We start from the raw sequence: 23282 nt of genomic DNA, 5'->3' as shown, positions 1-23282 counted from the left end.
AAAGTGAAAGCTTCATTTTGGTCCCTGACATTAGCAGGGCATATATACTATGTGAAACACCCTAATTGGCAATGACCTCATCATTTTTTGTTATCATTAAGTTATCGGTAGTTGTCACTTAACTTCATCTAGAATTAGCCATTTATAAATACAAATAAAAAATAATACAAAAGAGAGAAGCTTCTGGTCTGCACGTGAACTGCATTACATAGAGCGTTGATCAGAACTCCCATACCACCTATGAATTGAAAAAAAAATATTCCAAAATTACTACAGTTTTTTGTAATACCTTCCCAAAAGCTCCTAGCTGCAGTAAATTTTTAGAAAGTAGAGGGATTTTTTGACTTAGCTTTAATGTTGACATGCCAAAAAATGAGTAGGTAGTGCTTTATATGTAAGTGTAAAATAGCGTATTGCGTGTTCTTGTACACAGTCATCTTGTACACAATTGTCTGTAATAAAGTGGTTGGGTTTTTATTTAAAAAGATGATTGTTTTATCTTTTTAAGGGCTGTTTTTGGAAAGTTATAAGCAAAAAGATAAAGTCATCTTTTATTAATTGCTTTTAGTATTCAGAAGATATGAAACACAAGACCACTCTACTAGAACTCCAGAAGATGTTTACATACTTAATGGTAGGTGCAAAAGAGGATATTTTATAAAGTATCCTATTTTCCAAAAAAAAAAAAAAAAAAAAAGAAACAAACCAAAAACCACCAAGGCAAGAAGTAATTACTATTCTTTATGTAAATTCTTGGCAGCGAAAAATGTAGTTACTATTTTTTATGTAAATTCTTGGCAGCGTAAATCCATTGTGCCTAAGTTTTGTAAATGAGTGTCTTAACTGAAATAGTTTTTACCCACTTTAAAGCTGTTATTCAGCAAATCAGTTAAGCAAACATTGGCATAATAGTTTTCATGAAGAGGCAGTGTAAATCCTAACCTAAGATAGGGTTTAATATCGGGCACCAAGTATAATGAGCACGCACCAGCTCTCAGACGTTAGCGATTGTCCACTGTGTTCTTAAAAAATGTTTGTGAAGTGATGGGAATGTCAGGCTCAGGTGCCACAGTTTGAGAGTCCTTCATGTATTTAAATGTTTTACCCCCAGCATATCAAGGCTCAGGTGAACACAGGATGTTTACAATCGCTATGGGACTTCAAGTTATGACTGACTGACAAGTACGAAAATCAAGTCTGCTGTTTAGTTACAGTCGTGGTGCAGCTGGGTACCAGGGCTGTGCCCTGTACGGACACCCTGTGCGCTTACATTGCTCCATCTCTGAGTGGTCCAGGAGCTCCCTGGCCAGGCAGCTCCTTGGATGCAATAATGCAGTGGCTTGAGACAGTGGACCAGTTTGAAACTGGGTAATTGACTGTACCTTCCCAATGAAGTATTGGACTGATGGTTACAGGAACCCTCCGGGTAGGAATGTGGGACAGTTCTGCTGTTGCCTCTGCTGCGTCTAGTCCAGCGTCCAGACCGACTTTTGCAAATGGTCGCTAGAAACTGTTCCTGCAGAAATGACTGCATAGGGCAGTCTTTTGTATGGATTTAAGATATCTAAGATACTTTGTATGTAGTTGAGGTGAATCAATAATAATGAATTACACAGATGCTGGGGAGGGCACTGTTGTGGTTTAGCCCCAGCCAGCAACCAAGCACCACGCAGCCGCTCGCTCACTCGCCCTACCCCGATGGGATGGGGGAGAGAATTGGAGGAGTAAGAGTGAAAAAACCCACTCCTGGGCTGAGATAAGAACAGTTTAATAATTGAAATAAAGTAAAATAGTAATTGTAATAGTAACAAAATAATAATAATAATAATACCCAAAGGAAGTGATGCCCAATGCAATTGCTCTCCACCCGCCAACCGATACCCAGCCAGTTCCGGAGCAGCGATCGCTGCTCCCCGGCCAACCCCCCCAGTTTCTGTACTGCCCATGACGCCATATGGTATGGAGTAGCCCTTTGGGCAGTTTGGATCAACTATTCTGGCTGTGCCTCCTCCCAGCTTCTTGTGCACCTGGCAGAGCCTGGGAAGCTGAAAAGTCCTTGACTGGCATAAGCAGTGCTGAGCAACAACTAAACCATCAGCGTGTTATCAACATTCTTCTCCTACTAAATCCAAAACACAGCACTGTGCCTGCTGCTAGGAAGAAAATTAACTCTATCCCAGCCGAAACCAGGACAGTCACATAGCACTGTTACCAGCTGGATTATACAGATTTAGCAAAATGGTGATTTGAGGAGTCTCTCCAAGTCTAACTGAAGTTACTTCTGCGAGGACCCTAGCCGCAGACTTCCATCACCACCAAACACCGACTGCCTGTCCCATGTCCCATTAGGATGTTTTGATTCCATACGTGAGCACCATGCCAGGATCCCAATAAATTTTTTTTTTCTTTCTAACAAACACTCTGCCATGAGTGTCTGTCCAACACCACTGTCATTCATCTTCTTTCACATGGACCTCGATGTAAAGGGTTCTGAGCTTGATTCTTCATTTAATCATGAAACTATTTGTTTGCCCCAGTTTCCCCAGTGATAAAATAAAATTTATTCTTTTTGTTCATTGCATTTTCCTTGCTCCAGTATTTTAAAGGTTAATCTGTTGAAATAGGGCATTAAAAAGGAACTAGAAATTTTGAAATTGCAGAACCAAACAAAATTGAGGCAGTTCACAGGTGTTTACTGTTGTTAAAATAGTGAAACATTTCTGAAATAATGACAAAAGAAAACTGAGGAGAGCTGAGTGTTTCTGTTGTTGGCACGGACTTTTGTGAAAGAAATTCATAATCACTTTGAAGACAAATAGAGGAAAGGAATTTAGGCAAGTAGAGCCTGCCATGAATCATAGAAAAAAAAGTCTAGGTATTTAGGTAAGCATAAAATAATATAAAATCGCATGAAGATTTGCAATTATTAAAATCTTGGAGGAAGACTTTATTCCAAAAAAAGGTAATATTTGCAGGAAGCACTGTCTTGCCACACATCCTTAAAAGAAAACAGTATGTATCATTGTTTACAAGAACAAAGCTCCTTCTGCTGTAAATAAGTTCTGCATTCCCAGTGCGCAAGGCAGTGGAATGGGGGATGTATTCTAAAGAATTGCTTTATACTGCAAATTCTTTCCTCTGACTGAACATATGCAATGGAGAACTAGATGGTATAGTTTTATACCATAGAGAAGTCTGAATGAGAATTAAGTACTTGTCAAGATTTAAGTCAGTAATGTCCAGAAATACATAAGTACAGGCTGATGTTCCTCATATTGTATTTTGTATCTGAACAGGTATGCAGAAACTGGATGTGTCAGATCTTCAGCCAAGTTCTTCTATTTTAATGATTCATTTTATTATTTGTTAAATATTATTTAATAATATTTTACGAATGATATTTTAATAATGAATAATTGGTTAGTTAAAAACAGCTTTATATTTCATCAGAAGCATTTAAGCACTTGCACAACTTTATTGCCTTATAGGCATATGGAGATACTGTGTGTAAAAGTATGTCCTTTTTTAAACAGACATGGGTATATGTATGTTTGGTGTATCTGTGTAACTTAAAAATACAAGGATTTGTGCTGATTTGTTTTGCTTGATTTTTTTACCGAAAGGAAAGTGAATGTAAGGCATACAATCCAAGGCCTTTCTGTAAAACCTATACCATGGATAAGCAGCCACTGAACACTGGGGAGCAGAAAGATATGACTGAATTCTTCACTGACCTAATAACAAAAATAGAAGAAATGTCTCCAGAACTGGTGAGTGATTAAGAGGGAGCAAAAGGGAGTTGGAAAACTTACGGATTTGCTCAAATTTCCTTGACAGAATTTATTAATTCATTCACAGAAAAATACAGTGAAAAGTTTGTTTGGAGGTGTTATCACAAACAATGTTGTTTCTTTGGTAAGTATTCTTTCCCTAGCCTTTTCAAGATGTTTTTTTTTTAACTTCTCAAAACAGTTACTTCATTACTTTTCTCTTTCGTTGCTGTGATTTAGGACTGTGAGCATGTAAGTCAGACTGCTGAAGAGTTCTATACAGTAAGATGCCAGGTGGCAGATATGAAGAATATTTATGTAAGTAATGCCAGGCTGAGATGTGCGCCATAGATCAGAATTATAAATGGGTGCAGCCAAGTTTAAGAGACTGCACCATACGCTATTGAATATGTTGACGCTTTCTGTATCTGCACTCTAGTTTTGGTGATTTCTAGGTTGATACTACTTGGCAATTTGGTGGAATTGTTTCATCTTTCCAATGTAACATGCTATCAGCTGGTGCCATTTGGAATTGACTAAAGGCTGTGTTGTAGTCAGTAATCACTTACTCCCGTCTGTGTTTTAAAAATGCCATGGCAATGTTTTATAGGAGGCAATTGTAGATGTCAAAAGATTTTATATATACATGTACTGTTGCTTATTCAGGTAATTCAAAACTTATACCAAAACAATTTTAGGGTTTTGAGTTTTTTAAACAACTATTAATCCCCACACTTGGAATTTGAATTTGAAGCACTTGAATTCTTTGGGACAGCTTGGAATATTGAGTGCCATTTTTCTGAATTGGTTTCTTAATTTTGTGTTTGGGTTAGGAACTGGTTTTGCTGTTAGACTCTTCTCTTAGTTCAGGTGCATGCTCTTTTTGCAAACTTCTTGGTGCCTTTGACCACCTTTACTTCCATAACTTACAGAAATGTTAATTAAACTTACTGTAGGATTGAAAGAGAGGGGTTTGTAAAGCAGGCCATGCAAGCACAAGATATAAATATCCAAGATAAACGTAAGCTCCTTTTTTTTTGTTTGTTTGTTTTATGTAGGAATCTCTTGATGAAGTAACTATTAAAGACACCTTGGAAGGTGACAACATGTATACATGTTCTCATTGTGGGAAGAAAGTGCGGGCTGAAAAAAGGTATGATTAAGAAGAAATAAACATTCCTAATCTTTCTTTTCAATAAATTACTGAAATTACTATTGGAATAAGAGTAATCCTTTAGATGAAACAAGACTGTAGTTTCGCTCAGTTTGCTACTGTGTGGGCCTATGAGGATGTGGTCCCTGTGCAAATGAGCACATAACTAAGAAATCAAATTTCCAAAACAAAGAATATAAGGTATCTTAGCAAAAGATCACCTAGACAGTAAAATGGTTGTGACCTTTTTTTAATGTAAATGAAAATAAATTTGTAGAAATTAGTACCTTTTGAAATCTGTTACTTCTCCTGTTTTTAGAAGATTGAAATTCTTTCAGAGATTGTTCAGTACTTGTGTGATTCATTACACAGGATAATTGCTTAGGTTTCATACATAATCCCAAATTCCTTAATTAAAATCGGTAGTTTTAAAAATGTTTCCATATTTTAAAAAGTCTGCTAATAAAGAGAAAGCTAAATAAAAATTTTATATTGTCTTTCTATTGCAGCTAACAAATTTCTTTTTTAGAGATGAAAAACCTCATAGTTGTTTCTGTAGCTGTTAAAATGACATGGGTGAAAGAGTAACCTACTTTAAAATCATTATTGTGAAGTTTATGCAGTTTAATACAAGATATGTTCTGCATTGAAACTCATCAGTTATGAGATAGTAACTCTGTCTAATGAGGGGATTTGCATTGTTAAATTCATTCATGACTCATTTTACAATATCATTTTAGAACACTGTCGTTCATGTCATACACGTAAATCTCATGTTTCTTCCGATAGGCTCCGTAGACTTGTTCAGTAGGCTAAATTCGACCTTTCTGCTGCCAGTTAGACTGCCCTGCTCTAGGGCATTGCAATAGCTGAATTTTATATTTATGTGACTTAGCAACAGATTTCCAATTTTATGTTGGAAATAAATGTGGTGAAAATCTTTGTGAAAATAGAATTCAGTCCCCTAAGCTTTCGTAAATCATTATTATTTTTAATCCTTCAGGGCATGTTTTAAGAAACTACCTCGTATCTTAAGCTTCAACACAATGAGATACACATTTAATATGGTAACCATGATGAAGGAGAAAGTCAATACGCATTTTTCATTCCCTTTACGTTTGGATATGACACCTTACACTGAAGACTTCCTCATGGGAAAAAATGACAGAAAAGAAGGTATGGCTCATAAAATGAATTCAGCAGGCTTTGTCTCTTTCATCTGTGTACCACTTTCTGTATACACAACATATGCAAATAATTAGTGATTTTTCTTTTTAAGAAAATAAAATCAAACATGTTTCAATCAACCTAAGTCACATATTTTATGTAATACAAGAAAACCAGCCAATTACTTCTTTCCATACCCTGTTCAATCTGAATTATTCTTAAATTTGTTTTTAAAGTATGAGAGAAGTTACAAATAGTTACATACAGTTTGTTGCTGGCCTATTTTGATTTTGCAGGGTAATACTTGAACTTCAGCAAATGGCTGATTAACTGCCATCATAAATAAGATGTGCTAGCTTGGAATAACTTAGTTATTAGTCCTGATCTCTTCAGCAGTGATGCTTTGCAAAAAAAGCTGTAACTGTTTCACAAGAGTTGGGATCTATGCTGCTGCTTCTGAGTATGGAGTTTCTGGCTGTCATCATTGCAGAGCACTGAAAAGAAAAAAATTAAGTGCACCTACAGGAAATGTGTAATATTGAAGTTCAGGTGTTTAGGAAATAACTGATTAAATATTGTATTAAATTATTTCAGGTTTTAAGGAAGATGGTGAATATTTGAAAGAAACTGAAAGTTACGAATATGATCTGATAGGTGTAACGGTTCATACAGGAACAGCAGATGGTGGGCATTACTACAGTTTTATCAGAGATATAGTCAATCCCCATGCTTACAAAAACAACAAATGGTGAGTTAAGCAAAACAAAATTTTATATTTCTTTATGTTGAAATAACTAAAACTTGCTGACTTTGTTAGATGCAGTTGTATAGGAGATACATGTTGTAGGTTCCCCTCAAAGGCCCAAGATGTTGGATAGGTGTAAGTATATTAATTTATTAGCATACAAGTTCATTTGTTGTAGCTGTAATAGTTGTGGAGTGCCTTGGACACAGGGGCAGCAGGAGAATGCCGTGCTGGTCTCGCAGCCGATGCTTGTTTCTTGGCATGAATATCAATGACTCTATTTTATCTGTACAAATGAATAGTAAGATTTAATAGATTGTCTTTCATAAAATCTGGCTATTACCCTTGACCAAGCGTACAGCTACATTTATGATTGTGGAATTCGGTCCTTTTCATTTTGTCTGTTGTGAAACAACAATTTGAATTTTTATTTGCTTTAAACTCGTTGCATCCTATGTGGCAGAAATGGTGTTACAATACGTAGGTTATCTAAACCTGTTCTTACTGTGCTTTTTATATGTGGAATTGGTTTCACATTTCATTTTTCAGTTTAGTTAGCTGGTGATCTTTTCCTATGGGCTAGCTTCTCCTAGATGCAATTTACAGTGATGTACTGGAATACTTGATAGTGTTTATTTTTCTGTCCCTTCTTTTCAAAGATTAAAAAAAGAGACAGGATCTTCTTAGACATAAGTGATGGATGAATAAATGCAACGTAGTATTTTCTTTTTAAAATAATTTTTTTTTTTTTTTTTAACCTAAGGAATCCCAGTTCTAATTTGGAAACTTCTGCATACATTGGACATATTGTGGTTGTGAAGAGGGAGAAAAAGTTAGGGGAGGTAGCCTGGGAAAGGGATGAGACACAGGCATGGAAATAGGGAGGGTCTTGCTAGGTGCCATAAGAAAGCAGGGAACTCTCCCAGTCATTTCTGGATGTCGTATCTCAGATTCTTGGCTGAGGCCCTGGAATAGAAGACAAGATTTCCTCTATTCCTCTTCTCTAGAATAGCTAGCTGGAACATTTTTTAAATGGTTCCAACCAGTGGCCCAGTCCCTGCTCCAAAGGGAATCCATACCAGTGCACCACTTTTCTCTGTCCCCTTCGAGTTCTACAATAGTAGAATTCCAACATTATGGAATGGTTCTCCTTTTTTAAATTTTTATTTCTATTTCAGTCAAACTGAAAAGGAAAAGGCAAATCATCTTGGCTGTATTAAAACCCTATCTGTGCCAGAGTCAGGCTGGAAAAATGGGGAAAAAGTAATGTGTCTCTTGATTAAAAGAAAAAACAAGGAGTGTTGAAATGCTGACTTCCTGATCTTATTGAAAGGAAGTCACTTTTGGGATCAGTTTTTAGTTTGCCGTGATTCAAGCAAGGTATGAGAAATGAATAGGAATACTTAAATCTAAAGAATCATTTTAAGTGCTTGTTATGCTTTATTTGCCCTTAGAGACAAACAGCAGTTGTTTCAAAAGCTTACTTTTTTACAGGTATCTTTTTAATGATGCTGAAGTAAAACCGTTTGATTCTGCCCAGCTTGCTTCAGAATGTTTTGGTGGAGAAATGACTGTAAGTTATGAAAAGTTATGACTTTTATTTTTTTCATGTTCAGCATTAAAGTATCTGTTCTGAAGACTTTTCGTGAAGGATTCCATAGTGTTCACCTTTGGTCTGCCATCTGTTGTGAATGTATATGAAACAGTTAGAAGTGGTAGCTGGGTTTTATTAAACTTTTGACATCTTTGTTGTGCAGGTGATACTTTATCTTATGTTTATGTAGATAGCTGTTCCACCATTGATCTCTTCAAAGGGTCTCCCCCTCCTTTGGGGGATGAAAGACTTGGCAGAGTGAATGCTTCCAAGCTGGCGATGCTCTCTAGTTTTTCTATGCTTTCTGTAGAATAGAAGTTAAGCTGAGTACAGGAGAAGGGTCTTAATTTCTCCTGTACCAACTATCATATTAATTGTAAATATGAATCCAGATATTTTTATGCAGTTTTAAGAGACAGGTGTCAGAAGTCTAGCGTAGGTCTTACTAAAGAATCCAAATGAATTAGTGAAGTCTCTCTCCAAAGAAGAGGTATTTCTTCACTATATCTGCTTTTTATCATCATATTATTTATTTACTTATAAAAAAGTGAGTATGCAACTCATTTAGGAATCCTTCACTTGGATGGCTTTGTTGCTCAGACTGTTGACTGAAGGAATAATTACTTCAAGCTTGTCCGTATTCTGGAAAAACAGGGCTTTTTGATCTTATGCCTTGGGTCAGTAGTTTCCAGATTCTGGTCTGTGAACCTCTTACGGTCAGATCCTTTTTCACTGGTGACAGAACTGAACTAAAAACCAGTCAGAGCTGTGTACAGCTATGCTGCTGTTCAGCAGGAAAGTTTGAGCTCTGGTATTAGTCAGTGGTTTTCAAGCTAATGGACCTACCGGCTTAAATAGTTTTCCTCGATCCTTTTATTGTAAGGAGATAACATTTCTTAAGTTGTTGTTTATTTGCTTTCAGTAGTGCAAGGTTTTTAATACAGTATCAGCTTTGTCTTTTGGGTCAGCCCCCTGCCCTTTGACATCAATCTGAACATTTTTACACGATACGAATACAAATAACTGTTGAACGACACTCAAATGTTCTGGGGTTATGCTTGAATTGATAATTTCTTATAATTATATATCATTATATAAAACATTATTAGTAATGCCGTATGTTACTAAAACAGTCCAGTGAATAAGAAAAATCCTCTTGTCTGATAAAGAAAATATGCAGAAATAAAAAATTACTTTGGCAAATGGATAAAATACCTTTAGGTGCCTAAAAAGAAGAGGTGTCAATGAGATGGATGAGACAGGAAATTGCATGAGATATTGGTCACAATATTGCATAGCAACTTTGAAAAATCAGAATAGGCCACTGCAGAAGAAAAAAAGAAAGACGACAACTTTGAGCAAGAAATAAACTGTCAGCCTCTCTGCAAATGTCGTGAAATAGTTTGTTTGCACGTTTATCTCAAACTGTCAGTAACCAGGCTATTGAAAAAGCTTGTAATTAATGGTTTCACTTTCTTCTTGACAGACAAAAACTTACGATTCTGTTACTGATAAATTTATGGACTTCTCCTTTGAAAAGGTATTTCTCTTCCAAACATTTGTTATATGATTGTATTTCTACTTTCATGATTTATCTCTCAAAGCAAAAATTATACAGATTTTTTTTTCTTAAAGACGCACAGTGCTTACATGCTGTTTTATAAACGGATGGAACCAGAAGAGGAAAATGGCAAAGACTACAAATTTGATGTTTCATCAGAATTGCTGGAGGTACAAGTTGATTTGTTTTAACACCAATTTTAAAATACTATAGGAAATCTAAACAAATCGGGAATGAGAATAAACATGGGAAAGCAAATAAAATTTAATTCAGTAAGGTGACGATCCTTTTGTTTAGCTGTCTTCCTTAGAAAATGTTGTTTGATAGGAAGGAAATTAAGATTTCTACTGTGTGTAAATTTTGGACATTTTCTCATTCTGTCCTGCATTTTTTAGTTCAGATATCTGAATCATTCTGCTTCATATTTGTAAAAAATCGTAGAGCACTGGTGGTTTGGTTTTTGTGAGTGCTTATCAAGATTTTCTGAACAGTTGCAATATTACAGGAAGTATTCTCATTAACCACCATCGTTTTTGTCCTTCAGTTCCTCAGCAACTTACTGCTTTGAGGGGGGACAGAGTAAGAGAATAGTTCCAGCTGTTTGTGCTTCTGCTAGTGGGTTGTGAAATTCTAAGGGAAAGCAGTGTAAGATCATGACTATTTGTGCTTACGATGGGGAGCATCGGTCAGAAAAGGATCCCTGCCTCCCCATAGTCAGAGAGCAGCCCAGGTGTGAGTAAAAGGGGTGGGGGAAACAAAAACCAGCAACAGCTACACCTCCCTTTCTCCTCAGTGATGAGGGCTGCTCTTAGGATACCTGGCTATTTATATGAAGATACTAATTAAGCCACGTGTGGTCTGAGGAATTGGAAAAGGCAGCGCACAGGAGCAGAGTATTTCACTAGGGATCTCACTGTGCTAGATATATCCCCAATACGGGTTTCGTAAGACATTCTTCTCCCTCTTAATCACCTGAAAAGCCAGCTTCCCTGCTCCCTTTGGCCAGAGGTATTGTTTTATCATCTGTCACACATTAGGTTCTTAACTTAAAAAGACTCTTCATCCATAGCCAGCAAATCAGATCATGCTTTTTATCCTTCTCGGTCTTAAAAATAATAATAGATTTTATCAGAGTTGAACTTTTAAACTATTTTTATGTGAAAAATGCTGCAAACAGATTTGGTCAAAAACATTTTGGAGAGAGGGACAGGGGGACCTGGCATGAAATGCTGTTCTGGTTAATGACGGAGACTCAAATCTTACTCCTGAAGAATTTATCAAAAGTTCACAGAGCTCACCAGGCACTGGGTCAGAACTTCAACCTTTAGACATACGTAAGCTAGGCTGCTAAGAAAGTCCAACTGATCCCGATTAGTGAAACTATGCATTTACAGAGGTTTTTGGTTTTTTTAAGTTATTACACTATCACAGACATCAAAATATGGCCTTCAGCTGTGGTTCTGTTTTAATGTGTTGGACCAGTTCTCAAGACTGCACCCTAAAAATGTAAGTTGTAAAAATGAGATCACAGAAAGAGGAGAAGGTTCTGAGCTCAGTCACATGGCAGGCAAAACTAAAATTCGCTATAGTATGAATAAAATGACTTTGAGCCAATCCTTTAAAATAAAGAAAAAGTCTCCAAAAATAATTTTTCGTGAGACAAAATTTTGTTTTCTTAGCCATGGAAAGCGTTTAAATATTCTTAAAATCGTGCTTATGTAGTGAAATAAACTGCTTTCTTGTATCTGATGTTAGCATTTTTTCTTCAGTGGATATGGCATGATAACATGCAGTTTCTTCAAGACAAGAACATTTTTGAACATACATATTTTGGGTAAGTTTTTCTTAAAAAATGTAATATTAATGCTTCTTTTCTTCTTGCAGATTTTCATTATTTATTTTCATTAACAAATAAAATTACTGACTCTAGGTTTATGTGGCAGTTGTGTAGTAGTATCCCAAGCACACTACCAGATCCAAAAGCGGTTTCCCTGATGACAGCAAAGGTAAGTATTTCAAAAGTATATCATGCTTATTTTAAATTTTGCCTTGTCTACATTTTAATTCAGGCATTCTATAATTAATGGTGCAATATTTTTTTTTTTCCAGTTAAGCACTTCCTTTGTACTAGAGACATTTATTCATTCAAAGGAAAAGGTATTCTATTTACTTGTAAATTCTTATTAGGTAGCTGCATGAATATAATGAAAAGTATGTCTGTACTTTTTCATTTTAAAAGCGTGATTTTGAGACATAATAAGTACCATAGATTATACAAAGTCCATGTTTAAAGAGTGTCGTTTAACACATTTATAGTAAACACTGCGCAATGGAAAAAATATGGGTTCTGGTTTTAGCTTACTTTGCCTTAGCAAAGCATCAGGAACAGCAGATCTTGTGGTGTTTTAATTTGAAAATTCCTGGATGATTTGGCTCTTAACAAGCACTTGTTGAAGTCTGATGTAGAGGGGATTGTTTACCATTGAACAACAGTTGTGCTCGTGAACTTTTAAGTTACAATAGTAGCATGAACAACAAGAAAGTTCTGTCTGAAACATCTTTATTCTCAGACAAATGTTACTACTTTCTTATCTGTGGTGGCATAATGCTACTAATTCTAGATTGTCTGGGATTAGTAAGAATGCGTAATAATGTGTAATTGGACGATTAGTCCAAATGCGTAGGTACTACTTGCATTAGATTCAGCGCAGGTACTGTTATTTTTGTGTAGGTGCAACACGTACTAGTTTCTAAAGCGTTTAGTGTTTGTAACTATATTCTTAAGATTCAGTGTTCTAACTGACCATTTAGAAATGTTTAAAGATGAAGTTGCACTTTATTCTTTTAAGTTATAGTATTTTCTGTATTTCTTTTTACAGCCTACAATGCTTCAGTGGATTGAACTGTTAACAAAACAGTTTAATAACAGTCAGGCAGCTTGTGAAGTAAGTGACTTAGGAACTCAGCAAAGTACAAACCAACTTTCTATATATTGTTTAACTTTCCTGGAGGTTCGTATCCCTGGAATATTTTGGACTATGAACTACTGTATTTGGCATATTTGTGCACTATGAGATGAAATTCGTCCTCTCTGAATACTGCAGATTCTGGGGAATGACTTGACTTTTACAGGCCAAAATCATTTTGTCACTGCAATAGAAGACACACAGTGTCACAACCTCTTTGTTTGATTATTACGTACAGAATTAAGAGGTGTTTAAATGAAATGACACAAGAGAAATGGAAAGACAGACTGCTATTTAAGGACTAGAACGGCAGGGACTGGAGTTGAATCCAAGGGAAGAGGGCAGTGAGATAAAAGGCTGATGCAATGAAGAGGCTTAGAAAGGGAATAAGAACAGCTAATGTCAGACCTAGCTGAAAACAGCTTCATGTAGTGCCTCGCGTGTGAAGCTGAGGATCTTGAACCCCATGTGTAGAAAGACTGAAAACTCCTAGAAGAAGGAGGAAAAAAACAGAGGAATGTGTTTTGTTTTGTTTATGTAAAATTGTTGGGGATGCTGCCTGAAGGGAGTCTGGGGCAAAGTGGAGAGAGGGACTGAGAAACCGTAGAGAAAGAATTCACTGTGGTGTTGGTGACAACAGTGTTGAGATACTGAAGGAAAGTTTGTGGTAGACTTCCTGTGACAGTTTGAATGTACAAGAACCCCAATACATACTGTATCCTGCGTTAGACCTTATTCAGTACAAATGAATGAAATTCATTAAATGGATTCTAGGTTGTTAAATTGTTACGCAACATCTAGTATTTGGGTAATACAGTTTCGTTAGTATGGTGTAGTCCTAAGATGCTTAAAATGAGTGAAGACATTTAATACAGTAAAAAACACTCCAGTACAATAAAAATAAAATGAACAACAACTTGGAGTCTTTAATTTAAACTGTCTTTCCTTGTGAATAAAGCAGAATTCATGGAGTCAGAATACTCAGCGGTATTATTTGCCGACTCTAACTTCAAATGAATCATTCTCTTGTTATTTTTATACGTTTTCTGTCTCTGGAGGTAGAAGGGCTTTTCCACGTGTTAAAATGCAAAAGGGATCTAATTCAGGCACTACATTCTTGTTTAAGCCTATCCCTAGTCTACAAGATTATTCAGCTTATGCTTCATTGCAAGCATCGTTTTTTATTCTGCTGTTGACATCACTTTTCAGGATAACTATGTCCTTCCAGATAATTGAATAATGGCATGCAGAACACAGGCATAAGAAGATACTGGATATAAATTTATATTGATGTTTACTGCTATTGATCTTTATTCCTTTCTTCTCATGCACAGAAGACATTTAGATTTCCCTTGGATTAATGCTTGCTTATTCCTTAATAATAGTAACACCAGTTTCTCTTCAGACTTTAATATCATGCAAAAAGAAGATGGGAGTAGAACAAGTTTGGAACAAAACTAACAAAGTATGTGTTTTCTGCAGTGGTTTTTGGATCGTATGGCTGATGATGATTGGTGGCCAATGCAGATTCTAATAAAGTGTCCCAATCAGATTGTGAGACAGGTAAGGAAGAATGTTCCTTTTTAAGTCAAGTGACTACTTGACCCATGAATAGAAACGGACAATTATTATGACACATACAATGATTCTGCAAGGTTTTATTAGTACATGCAATTATCTTATTCTTTTCCATTCTTGCGTATGATTAGAGAAAATATTTGACCACAGGAGCATTATTGTTGTTTGAAACAAAATGAATATTACTATGGTGCCATAGTTGTACAGTTAGGATCACAAAATGTCACAATAGATACAAATTAAGGTTTCTACAACTCCCACATGATCGCTACAAATTTGAACACTTTACATTAAAAATGTTTTTCTTCTGAATTGGTTCAACAGTAATGCATCAAGACACACATTCAGAAAATAAAAAATAATAAATTACATACATTCAGTACTCCTAACGGAAAGCTTCACTTCTAGACTTCTGCCTTTGAGTTTCGTAGATAGATTTAATTTTATAACATTATGCTACAAAGTTTTGTTAATACCCTTTTCTGGAAACGTTTAAAATTGAAAAAGTCCTACATTAGTAGCATGTGGATATTCAAAGATACAAATACTATTAATAGTTTCACCTGTAAGTATACTTTCTTTGCAAGTCGTGTAAGTAAAAACTTTAGCAATTACTTCATCTCACCTGAACCCTTCAATTGGTTTAACTTTTCTGATTATTCAAGTAATATTTCCATATAGAGCCATATATAGTTTCTGCATGCAACCCAGTATTAAAGGAATATATTTCATGGGAGAACTCTGTGCAAAATCTTAGGCAAAGCTCTAATCCTTGATGAATGTTTAATAAATTAAAAATTACTGGAACAAATTTCCTTAAAATTTGCACATAATTTCTTATAGCCAGAGGCAAAATAAAAAAAATCTTGCTAAAAGTATCTAAACATTTCAGAAAATAGAGCTAGAAGAAAAAATAATGCTTATGAGCAGCAGTCTTAAGCCATGTTTCAGTAATGTACAGTGTACACCAATATTAAAAACTGATTTTAGGGTTCCTCCATCAGAGCTGTTTATAAAAAGCAGGTTTGACTATTCTGTTAAAATACGATGTGTCGGTGCTCTAATAAATGGAATGCGGGCGTCTCAATCGGAGCTTTAACTTTGAATCACGTAGAGCTGGAAGTGATACTTGGAGACAGAATAGTCTCTGCTTAGAAAATATGTATTGACATATATGTAAAAGAATGAACATGTGGAGTTCATTTACTTATGCATTTGCAGATGTTCCAGCGTTTGTGTATTCATGTGATACAAAGACTGAGGCCAGTGCATGCACATCTTTATCTCCAGCCAGGAATGGAAGACTGGTAAAATAATAACACCTGAAAACTTCTATTTATTACGCGCGTCACAGCAACCACTTTTGTTTAATGAATTATTCAAAATGGTCTCGTAAACCTAAAATAGTACTCTTTTAATTGTTCTTTATTATTCTACCCACAGTGCTCTGATTTATTTGAAAATATTGTTGTCGTTGGAAAAGCCAGTGTCTAAAGATACACTGGCTGAAATGTTCCCTTAGACTAGATTTTCAGTATGGTCTGTCTTTTCACTGCCAGTAATACGCTGCAAGCGTAAATCTTGCTACTTCTACATGAGAATCCGATTGTAAATTGGATCCAGAGGCATATAGGTGCAAATTTTAATTTGTACATTCCGTAAAAGAGGTTGGAGATGAGAGTCTAGTCCTGTGTCATATAGCTAAATCACAGTTTCTGTTAAAAAGTAGAAAAAACCCTATTGGATTCTGGTTTGTTCTGCTAATTATCAAGAAAACTGTCGCTTTGTCTCCAGTTATGAAATCTTTTTCTTTTTGATACATAATGAGTAGAAGAAAGTGGTTTTGCTTTCGTCTCTTGGGTTAAGCTTGTGTTCCTGGTAATAACTTTTTTCCAGAGCAAGAACGGCAGAGTTTGTAATAACTGCACCACCGTAGCAAAATTCAGGACATGAAGATACAGTTTTCATGGCAAAACATAGAATTTAATTTTCTCTGGAAGCCTTACTTTAAAAGACTCTGTCACTTGTTTTGTTCAGTGATAAGATCCAACTTTCAGTAGATGAATAACATTGAAAGTGTGTGTTTTCTGCCTTGTCAGGATCCTGTATATGTTTTTAGGAGACTGCCTTTCCTTAGTTCCACAGTATAATTAGCTGTAACAGCATTCTTTCTTGAAACTCGGGAAATTCGACATGCAAATCAAGAAGGTGATTTTAAGCAGGAGATCCCCTAATACTGCTTTTCTAAGAATTCTTTTCCTGACTAGAATCCTGATTCAGAATACTGATTTTATTAACCTTTCAACCTTTTGAGTGATGGATGCCACCTTACTTTAAGCCATGTTGTTATCTCGGCTATACTTGGCATAAGAAAAAACGTTAGAGATCTGAGTATGACAGTAGGACAGAGTAGAAAACTTGAAGTTTTTGTGAACTACTTTTTTTTTTAATGGTTCAAGATGATTTTATGCTCCATGTGTTGTGTGAAATACCTAAATTGGATTTTGTTTTCAGTTCGGATGACATGGATGGTCCTGTGGAAGACATTGGCAGTCGCTCTTGTGTAACACGCTTTGTGAAGACGCTCTTGTCAATTATGGAGCATGGTGTTAAGCCTCACAGTAAACATCTCACGGAATACTTTGCCTTTCTTTATGAATTTGCCAAAATGGGAGAAGAGGAAGTAAGTACAGCCTTGTAGTTTGGGGAATTAGGTATGTATATGCATGTATGTATTTTCAAGTAATTCAATATCTACGTGTTTCAGAGCCAGTTCTTGCTTTCACTGCAAGCCATATCTACAATGGTCCATTTCTACATGGGAACCAAAGGACCTGAAAATGTAAGTTTCAGTATCTTGTATAACGAGAACCAGTCTTTCCTATTTTACATATATGACCATTAGTGCTGTGTCTCTTGAACCATCTGTCAGCTGTTAAATTAAAATTGTTTCACTCATGCAGGTTTTTTTCAACGTTTAGGTGGATATAATATTTTAAAAAAGATGCTGAATTGGCTATGCTATAAACCAGAGTTTTCTGTTTAGTATAGAAATACATATTAAGTAGAAGCAATTAAGGTTGCCCTCATCAGGCTATTAATGGTAACAATTGATTGCTTACTCCTGTTGTACAACTTAAGCTTTTAAATTTACTTGCTTTTTTTTATTGAATAGACCACCATAGCAGGCTATGTAGTGACTTCAACTAGCCTAGCTTTTGCATTTGTAAATACAGTTTAGCTTATGCAAAATGAACGCTTCAGCATGAAAATCAAGTGATTAGATATTTACTTGGTTTGATTCATGCAAGTTCATTAAGTTGTTTTGAATAAAAGAGAGGACAGAATATATGCAAAACCATGTACAGACTCTTTGAAATTAAGGCTCAAAATGTCCACATTGAAGTTACCTTTTTTTTTCCCCCCCCTTCAGCCACAGGTTGAAGTACTTTCTGAGGAAGAAGGGGAGGAAGAGGAGGAAGAGGAAGATATACTTTCTTTAGCAGAAGAAAAATACAGGCCTGCTGCCCTTGAAAAGATGATTGCCCTGATCGCTCTTCTAGTTGAACAGTCTCGCTCAGAAAGGCAAGAGCTTCTGCAAAACCAAAGTAGAATCTAATCTAAGCTAGTTCAGAAAGGAATTACAGATTTTATGGGTGTGGTTCTTGGGGGGGGGGGGGGGGGGGGCTTTTTTAACAGCATAAATGAGGTTGTAGATGGGCCCATTATATTTTTAACGTTTTAAAAGATAAGTGTTTGTCATTGTTGACCAAATAAAAGATTTGGGATAAATCCTTGAACACATTCAGTTGCCCACATTTGGATTTCTGTTTTGGTCTGTCTGAGTATAAAATATTTATTATTTTGTTCAGTTTTATGTTAATACCTTTATATTCTCTTGTGCATTGTGATACTGAAGAATATAAACTAACACTCGGTCTTGTATTTCTCCTTAACCTTACTTAATAATCTCTGAAGTAAAATGATAAAATTTTTTTGTATTTTAGGCATTTGACTTTGTCACAAAACGATATGGCAGCGTTAACAGGAGGAAAGGTAATTCACTTAAATAAGACCGTTGTAAGCCTCAAAAATACGTACACATGTATGTGTACATATGTAATTGTAGACAGTATACTAATATCTTATAATTTGTTGCAGGGTTTTCCTTTTTTGTTTCAACATATCCGTGATGGTATCAACATCAGGCAAACTTGCAATCTCATTTTCAGTTTGTGTCGGTACAATAATCGACTCGCAGAACATGTAAGTGTCAGAAACTATAGCTATTTGTTGAAAATCTTATCTAATAAGTGTAATGGGGTGATTTTTATTACTTTAACTGAATAAGCACAAGTCTAAGTGAGTTTTGTTTGTTTTGTTTTTAAGATTGTGTCCATGCTTTTCACATCTATAGCAAAGTTGACTCCTGAGGTATGTAAACATACTACCTGTATATTAAATAATTTGTATTAATATTTTTCTGTTTTAAATTACTTAAATAATCCTTTGCTAATCAAAACTCTTGCATGGAAGATGATCCATGGAAGTTTTTGTGACATTAAATGAAGTCTAACTGCACTGTATATTAAGTTTTCTAAAGCAGAATTCTCGTATGCAGTTTAAGATGAAAGTTTTATTCAAAGCCAAATAACATATATCTAGATTCTCCACCTATATGAATTAAAAAAGAAAATTGGTAACAATAAAATGTGTATGCTAGAATAAGTGGAGATATGTAATTATTGTCTGGTTGTTCAAGTTTTGGGGCACTATTTTGCAGTTCTGTGCATGCAAACACATTTCTCAGTCAGAATAAATTTCTGCCCTGGTAATAACAAAAATACTGAGAGTTCCAAATGGATTCCACATGAAAAATTATATATAGAGTGGAGAAGTGGATGCTCACACAAGGACATTCTTGTATACTGCTGTCAGAAAAGAAAAAATAATCAGGAAAAATTGAGGGCATGTCTAGCAGAGGAGGCATGATCATGGTTGGAAAAGCAGCACATACTAAATCATTCTCATGACAGCTTTGCTTTGTGTGATAGAATGGGCACTATCAGATGACAGTCTACTTCCCTCCTGTCATGCTAACATTTGCTACATTTTTATGCTTTTTTTGCTTTGCACGTATACACGTGCACCAGAGAGATTTTTGGTGAGGTGCAATATAATAATAATTGTAAGCACTTTATTGAAGCATTGTGAAAAGCTCGGTGAGTCTTAGCACACTTAAAAAAAAAAAATAAAAATCCATATTAGTTCCAACATGTTAGAGTAGAAGAGTTGGTGGGTTTGGAGGAAAACAGTATGCCAATAATAATGATCAGTGTAAACCCTCAAAATGTGATGGTTTTGGATAAACGTCTCAGGATCCATGTTATGCAAATACATAAAAATAATAGCTTCTCTGAGACAGTGAAGTCTTCTATATATGTAAAACAGGATAAACTGGTGAATTCTTCAGGGCTATGCAGCTTGATTCCCCCCCCACCCCCCACCCCCACCCCCACTTTTTTCAGAATAATGTCTGACTGTGATGGACAATGTGTACTGTTATTTCCTTGTAACTATATACTTCTACTAGACTGATCCTATCTAGTATGATCATGTTGCCTTGCACTAGCTATAAAAAGTGGCTTAATTCTACTGTATCCGTATGTGGGTACAGTAGACTTACAGGGTATATATATGTGGATTATTTACAGATGAAATAATAAGGGATTAAAAGTAATACAAATGTTCATGTCAGAAGTTCGTAGAAACATTTTTATGCAAATGTTTGGGTTTTCTTTTTTTAAGTCTCTAAAAAAGTTAGTGGATGGAATGAAATAGATCAAAATGGATATTTTTATTTTTATGCATTACAGGCAGCCAATCCTTTTTTCAAATTGCTGACAATGCTAATGGAATTTGCTGGTGGACCTCCAGGAATGCCACCCTTTGCTTCTTACATTCTGCAGAGGATATGGGAGGTACAACATGTAAAAAGAAAACAGAAGCTAAATTGTCTTTCTCTTGTTCATTCTTTTATGTCTATGAAAGGGTTTGACATTTAATTGTCATCCTTGCTGCATCAATTCATGATTTTTTTTTTTTTAATGACTGTTTCTCTTCCAAATAAACAGCAACAGCTAATAGACATTTAAAAGTTCTGCTCTAACTTCTAATGTTATTTTAACAGCATTCTGGTTAACTGGTATTTCAGTTCAACTTTACATTGTAGTTTAATGAGAAATTAATTGATTCATAATAAGGGTCTAGAATGCTGCTTCTAGGCAAATTCCACTTATCTTTCTCAGTTATCCTTTTGCAAGGACTGTAAAATGTTTCAAGGCCCATTGTTTGTTAGGGTTTTTTTGTTCTTTATGTACTGGTTCTTTGAATATTTGTTTGACTTTTTTTTGTTGTTGTTGTTCTCTGTAAAATACTCATTAACATTTTTAACCCATAAAATAGTGCTAAATTGAGTCTAGTGGATAATTGCTGTGGTGCAGGACCATTTTTGCTTGCATTTCTAAACCAAGAAAGAGACTTTTTAACCAGGTTGGCACAGGGATAAATTCCTTCATCTGAGCAATAGATCAGAAATTAAAGCTTTCACTTCAACTAACTGCTCTTTGAGTTCCCAGTACAATTTACTGTCTTTATGACTGACAACAGCGTGTCCAGCCTGAAGGCTGCTGAGGACAAGCTGTTGAACATTTGTTCCCTTTAATATTCTTTAAAAAGCGGGGCTGGGGTTTGTAAAAGATTATTACTGTGCAGAATTGAGACCTCTGGGAAAACACAAACCTGTCTTACCCACTGAAGCACTGTGGAATGGAATATGGATTGCTGTTCAAAAGTATTTTACTCCTGGTTAGGAGCAGTTATAGGAACCGCTAGGTAACCTGGTAAAGCGTATACCAAGCGTTTGTTAGGCGTCTGATCTGAACATGAATTAGCTGTAACTGCTGTACTTCAGGTAAAGAGAGTTCAAACACAGGATCTCAAGGTCAAGAATTACATCTAGCGGCCTTCTGTGTACGGGGAAGCGGTAGGTTACGAATTTCTCTCGGCAATAAGGAAACCTTTACAAGAGAGCTTTTGATAATGCACAAGTTGTGGCATGAAGTACATGTGCTTCATGCTTTGGTCAGAAGCCACGAAGTTTATGTATGTGATTTGTTAAGCAATCCTCTTTTTTATTTCCCTCCTTATTCTCAGTACACAAACGGAACCTACAGAGGAAGCAAGTCAATGACAGGTTTCTGTTGGAAAGGCAAACTTTTGGCAGTAGAAGTCATCGGTTCAGTCTGTGGTGATGCCAGTGTTGTTATCCTTACCTTGTTGACACAGGTCTAGAGATAGAAATTGTGTAGGCAGGGGTGAGAGGCCCAGTGGTTAATGCACAGACAGACAGTTTTAGGGTGTAGAACCTACTTCTGCAGCCACTCCAGTTTCTAGAAGTCGTTAAAAAGTGATTGAGCAATGAAGACAGTGAACAATGGTAGTCTTTTTCTTGGAGATACCCTCCAGCCTATTACAAAGGAAACTTGACAGATCAATTTGTCTTTTCTAAAAAAAGGGAGGAGATTGTTCTTAATGTGTTTATTTTTAAACGGAGATTAAAATTTCATAAGCAGAGTTTGGTCATGTCAGCTGCTCGTAGTCTTCAGGTGGATTAGAGCTTCAGCAATTCACTTACTGCCTGTGGTTCCTTAGATAGATAGAGTTCCTTTTTCTTTGTCTGGGCACCTGGACCGCAAGGTAAAAAAGAAAACAGTTTTTAAAAACTAGCAAATTAGTGACCTACATTTATTGGCCTAGTAGTATGTCAACAAATTTTTAACTACACAAAACCAGAAAGGCAGAGGAAGCTACGTTTTCTCCCTGTTATCTGTAAGGCTTTGATAACTGTCCAACAGCACTCCACAGGCTTTTCATTACCTTTGAAAAGCACTAGATGAATTTATCCCTTGAAATTGCATATTCATAAAAAACATAATAGCTACCCTCAGCATGAAGCTATATGGTCATATTCGCATACCGTTTATGTTCTTTTGATATAACTTGTATAAAAATGCTGATTCAGTGTTTTGTGTTAGCTGTTTTAAAAAAAAAAAAAAAGATTTATTTGTTTATAAAGACAAGATTGTTCAGTTTTCTAAGTCCTTAACATTTCAACTCTAAAGTGTCTCTACGCAGAAAGGATATGTAAAGTAACTTCCTGGACTCAGACTGAACTTTTAAAAGCTCTGAACAAGATTTAGAAGCACAAACCAGTGAAATTTTGATAAGGGTATTCTTTGTCTGCCAGAGCATCTCAGAATTGTAGGTGCTTTGATAGTCCTATGTGATTTTGAAAAAATATCTTGAAAGTCTTAATAATTATTTTTAGGGTTTTTTAATGCAATCAGTACCTAGTATCAAGGTTAATGTAATCTTTTTTGATTTTTCCACTCTTCTTCCAGGTCATTGAATACAACCCATCTCAGTGCCTGGATTGGCTGGCTGTGCAAACACCTCGAAACAAACTAGCTCACAGCTGGGTGCTGCAAAATATGGAAAACTGGGTTGAACGTTTTCTTCTGGCACACAACTATCCTAGAGTGAGAACTTGTAAGTTAATTTAAATTGAAGAAAATTATTCTGGTTGTAGCAAGCTACTATGTATGCGGTATTCCTGTCACAAGTGAAATGCATGCTTTTGTACTTGCCTTTTCTTCCTTTTCCAGTTGTTTTAGCATTGCTGTATTT

The 23282-nt window shown here is 35.7% G+C and overlaps 1 protein-coding gene across 1 annotated transcript in view; it reads left to right on the top strand.

Annotated features, from left to right (window-relative positions):
* Nucleotides 1–23282, top strand: part of USP34 (ubiquitin specific peptidase 34) — a 121976-nt gene that overhangs the window by 81782 nt on the left and 16912 nt on the right. Inside the window, exons 45-68 of the mRNA XM_075706775.1 lie at nt 569–634; nt 3624–3770; nt 3859–3915; nt 4011–4088; nt 4829–4923; nt 5927–6099; nt 6685–6838; nt 8330–8408; nt 9916–9969; nt 10065–10160; nt 11760–11824; nt 11921–11996; nt 12100–12147; nt 12870–12935; nt 14439–14519; nt 15756–15841; nt 17049–17217; nt 17302–17376; nt 17968–18119; nt 18542–18590; nt 18696–18800; nt 18924–18968; nt 20411–20515; nt 22997–23144. Of these exons, the coding sequence (XP_075562890.1) occupies nt 569–634; nt 3624–3770; nt 3859–3915; nt 4011–4088; nt 4829–4923; nt 5927–6099; nt 6685–6838; nt 8330–8408; nt 9916–9969; nt 10065–10160; nt 11760–11824; nt 11921–11996; nt 12100–12147; nt 12870–12935; nt 14439–14519; nt 15756–15841; nt 17049–17217; nt 17302–17376; nt 17968–18119; nt 18542–18590; nt 18696–18800; nt 18924–18968; nt 20411–20515; nt 22997–23144 (2269 nt within the window). The remainder of the gene's footprint in view (nt 1–568; nt 635–3623; nt 3771–3858; nt 3916–4010; nt 4089–4828; nt 4924–5926; nt 6100–6684; nt 6839–8329; nt 8409–9915; nt 9970–10064; nt 10161–11759; nt 11825–11920; nt 11997–12099; nt 12148–12869; nt 12936–14438; nt 14520–15755; nt 15842–17048; nt 17218–17301; nt 17377–17967; nt 18120–18541; nt 18591–18695; nt 18801–18923; nt 18969–20410; nt 20516–22996; nt 23145–23282) is intronic.

This window comes from Pelecanus crispus, chromosome 3 (assembly GCF_030463565.1).
Source record: "Pelecanus crispus isolate bPelCri1 chromosome 3, bPelCri1.pri, whole genome shotgun sequence".
NCBI lineage: Eukaryota > Metazoa > Chordata > Aves > Pelecaniformes > Pelecanidae > Pelecanus > Pelecanus crispus.
Note: the sequence above shows the minus strand (reverse complement) of the source record. Positions and strands in the feature narration are given on the sequence as shown.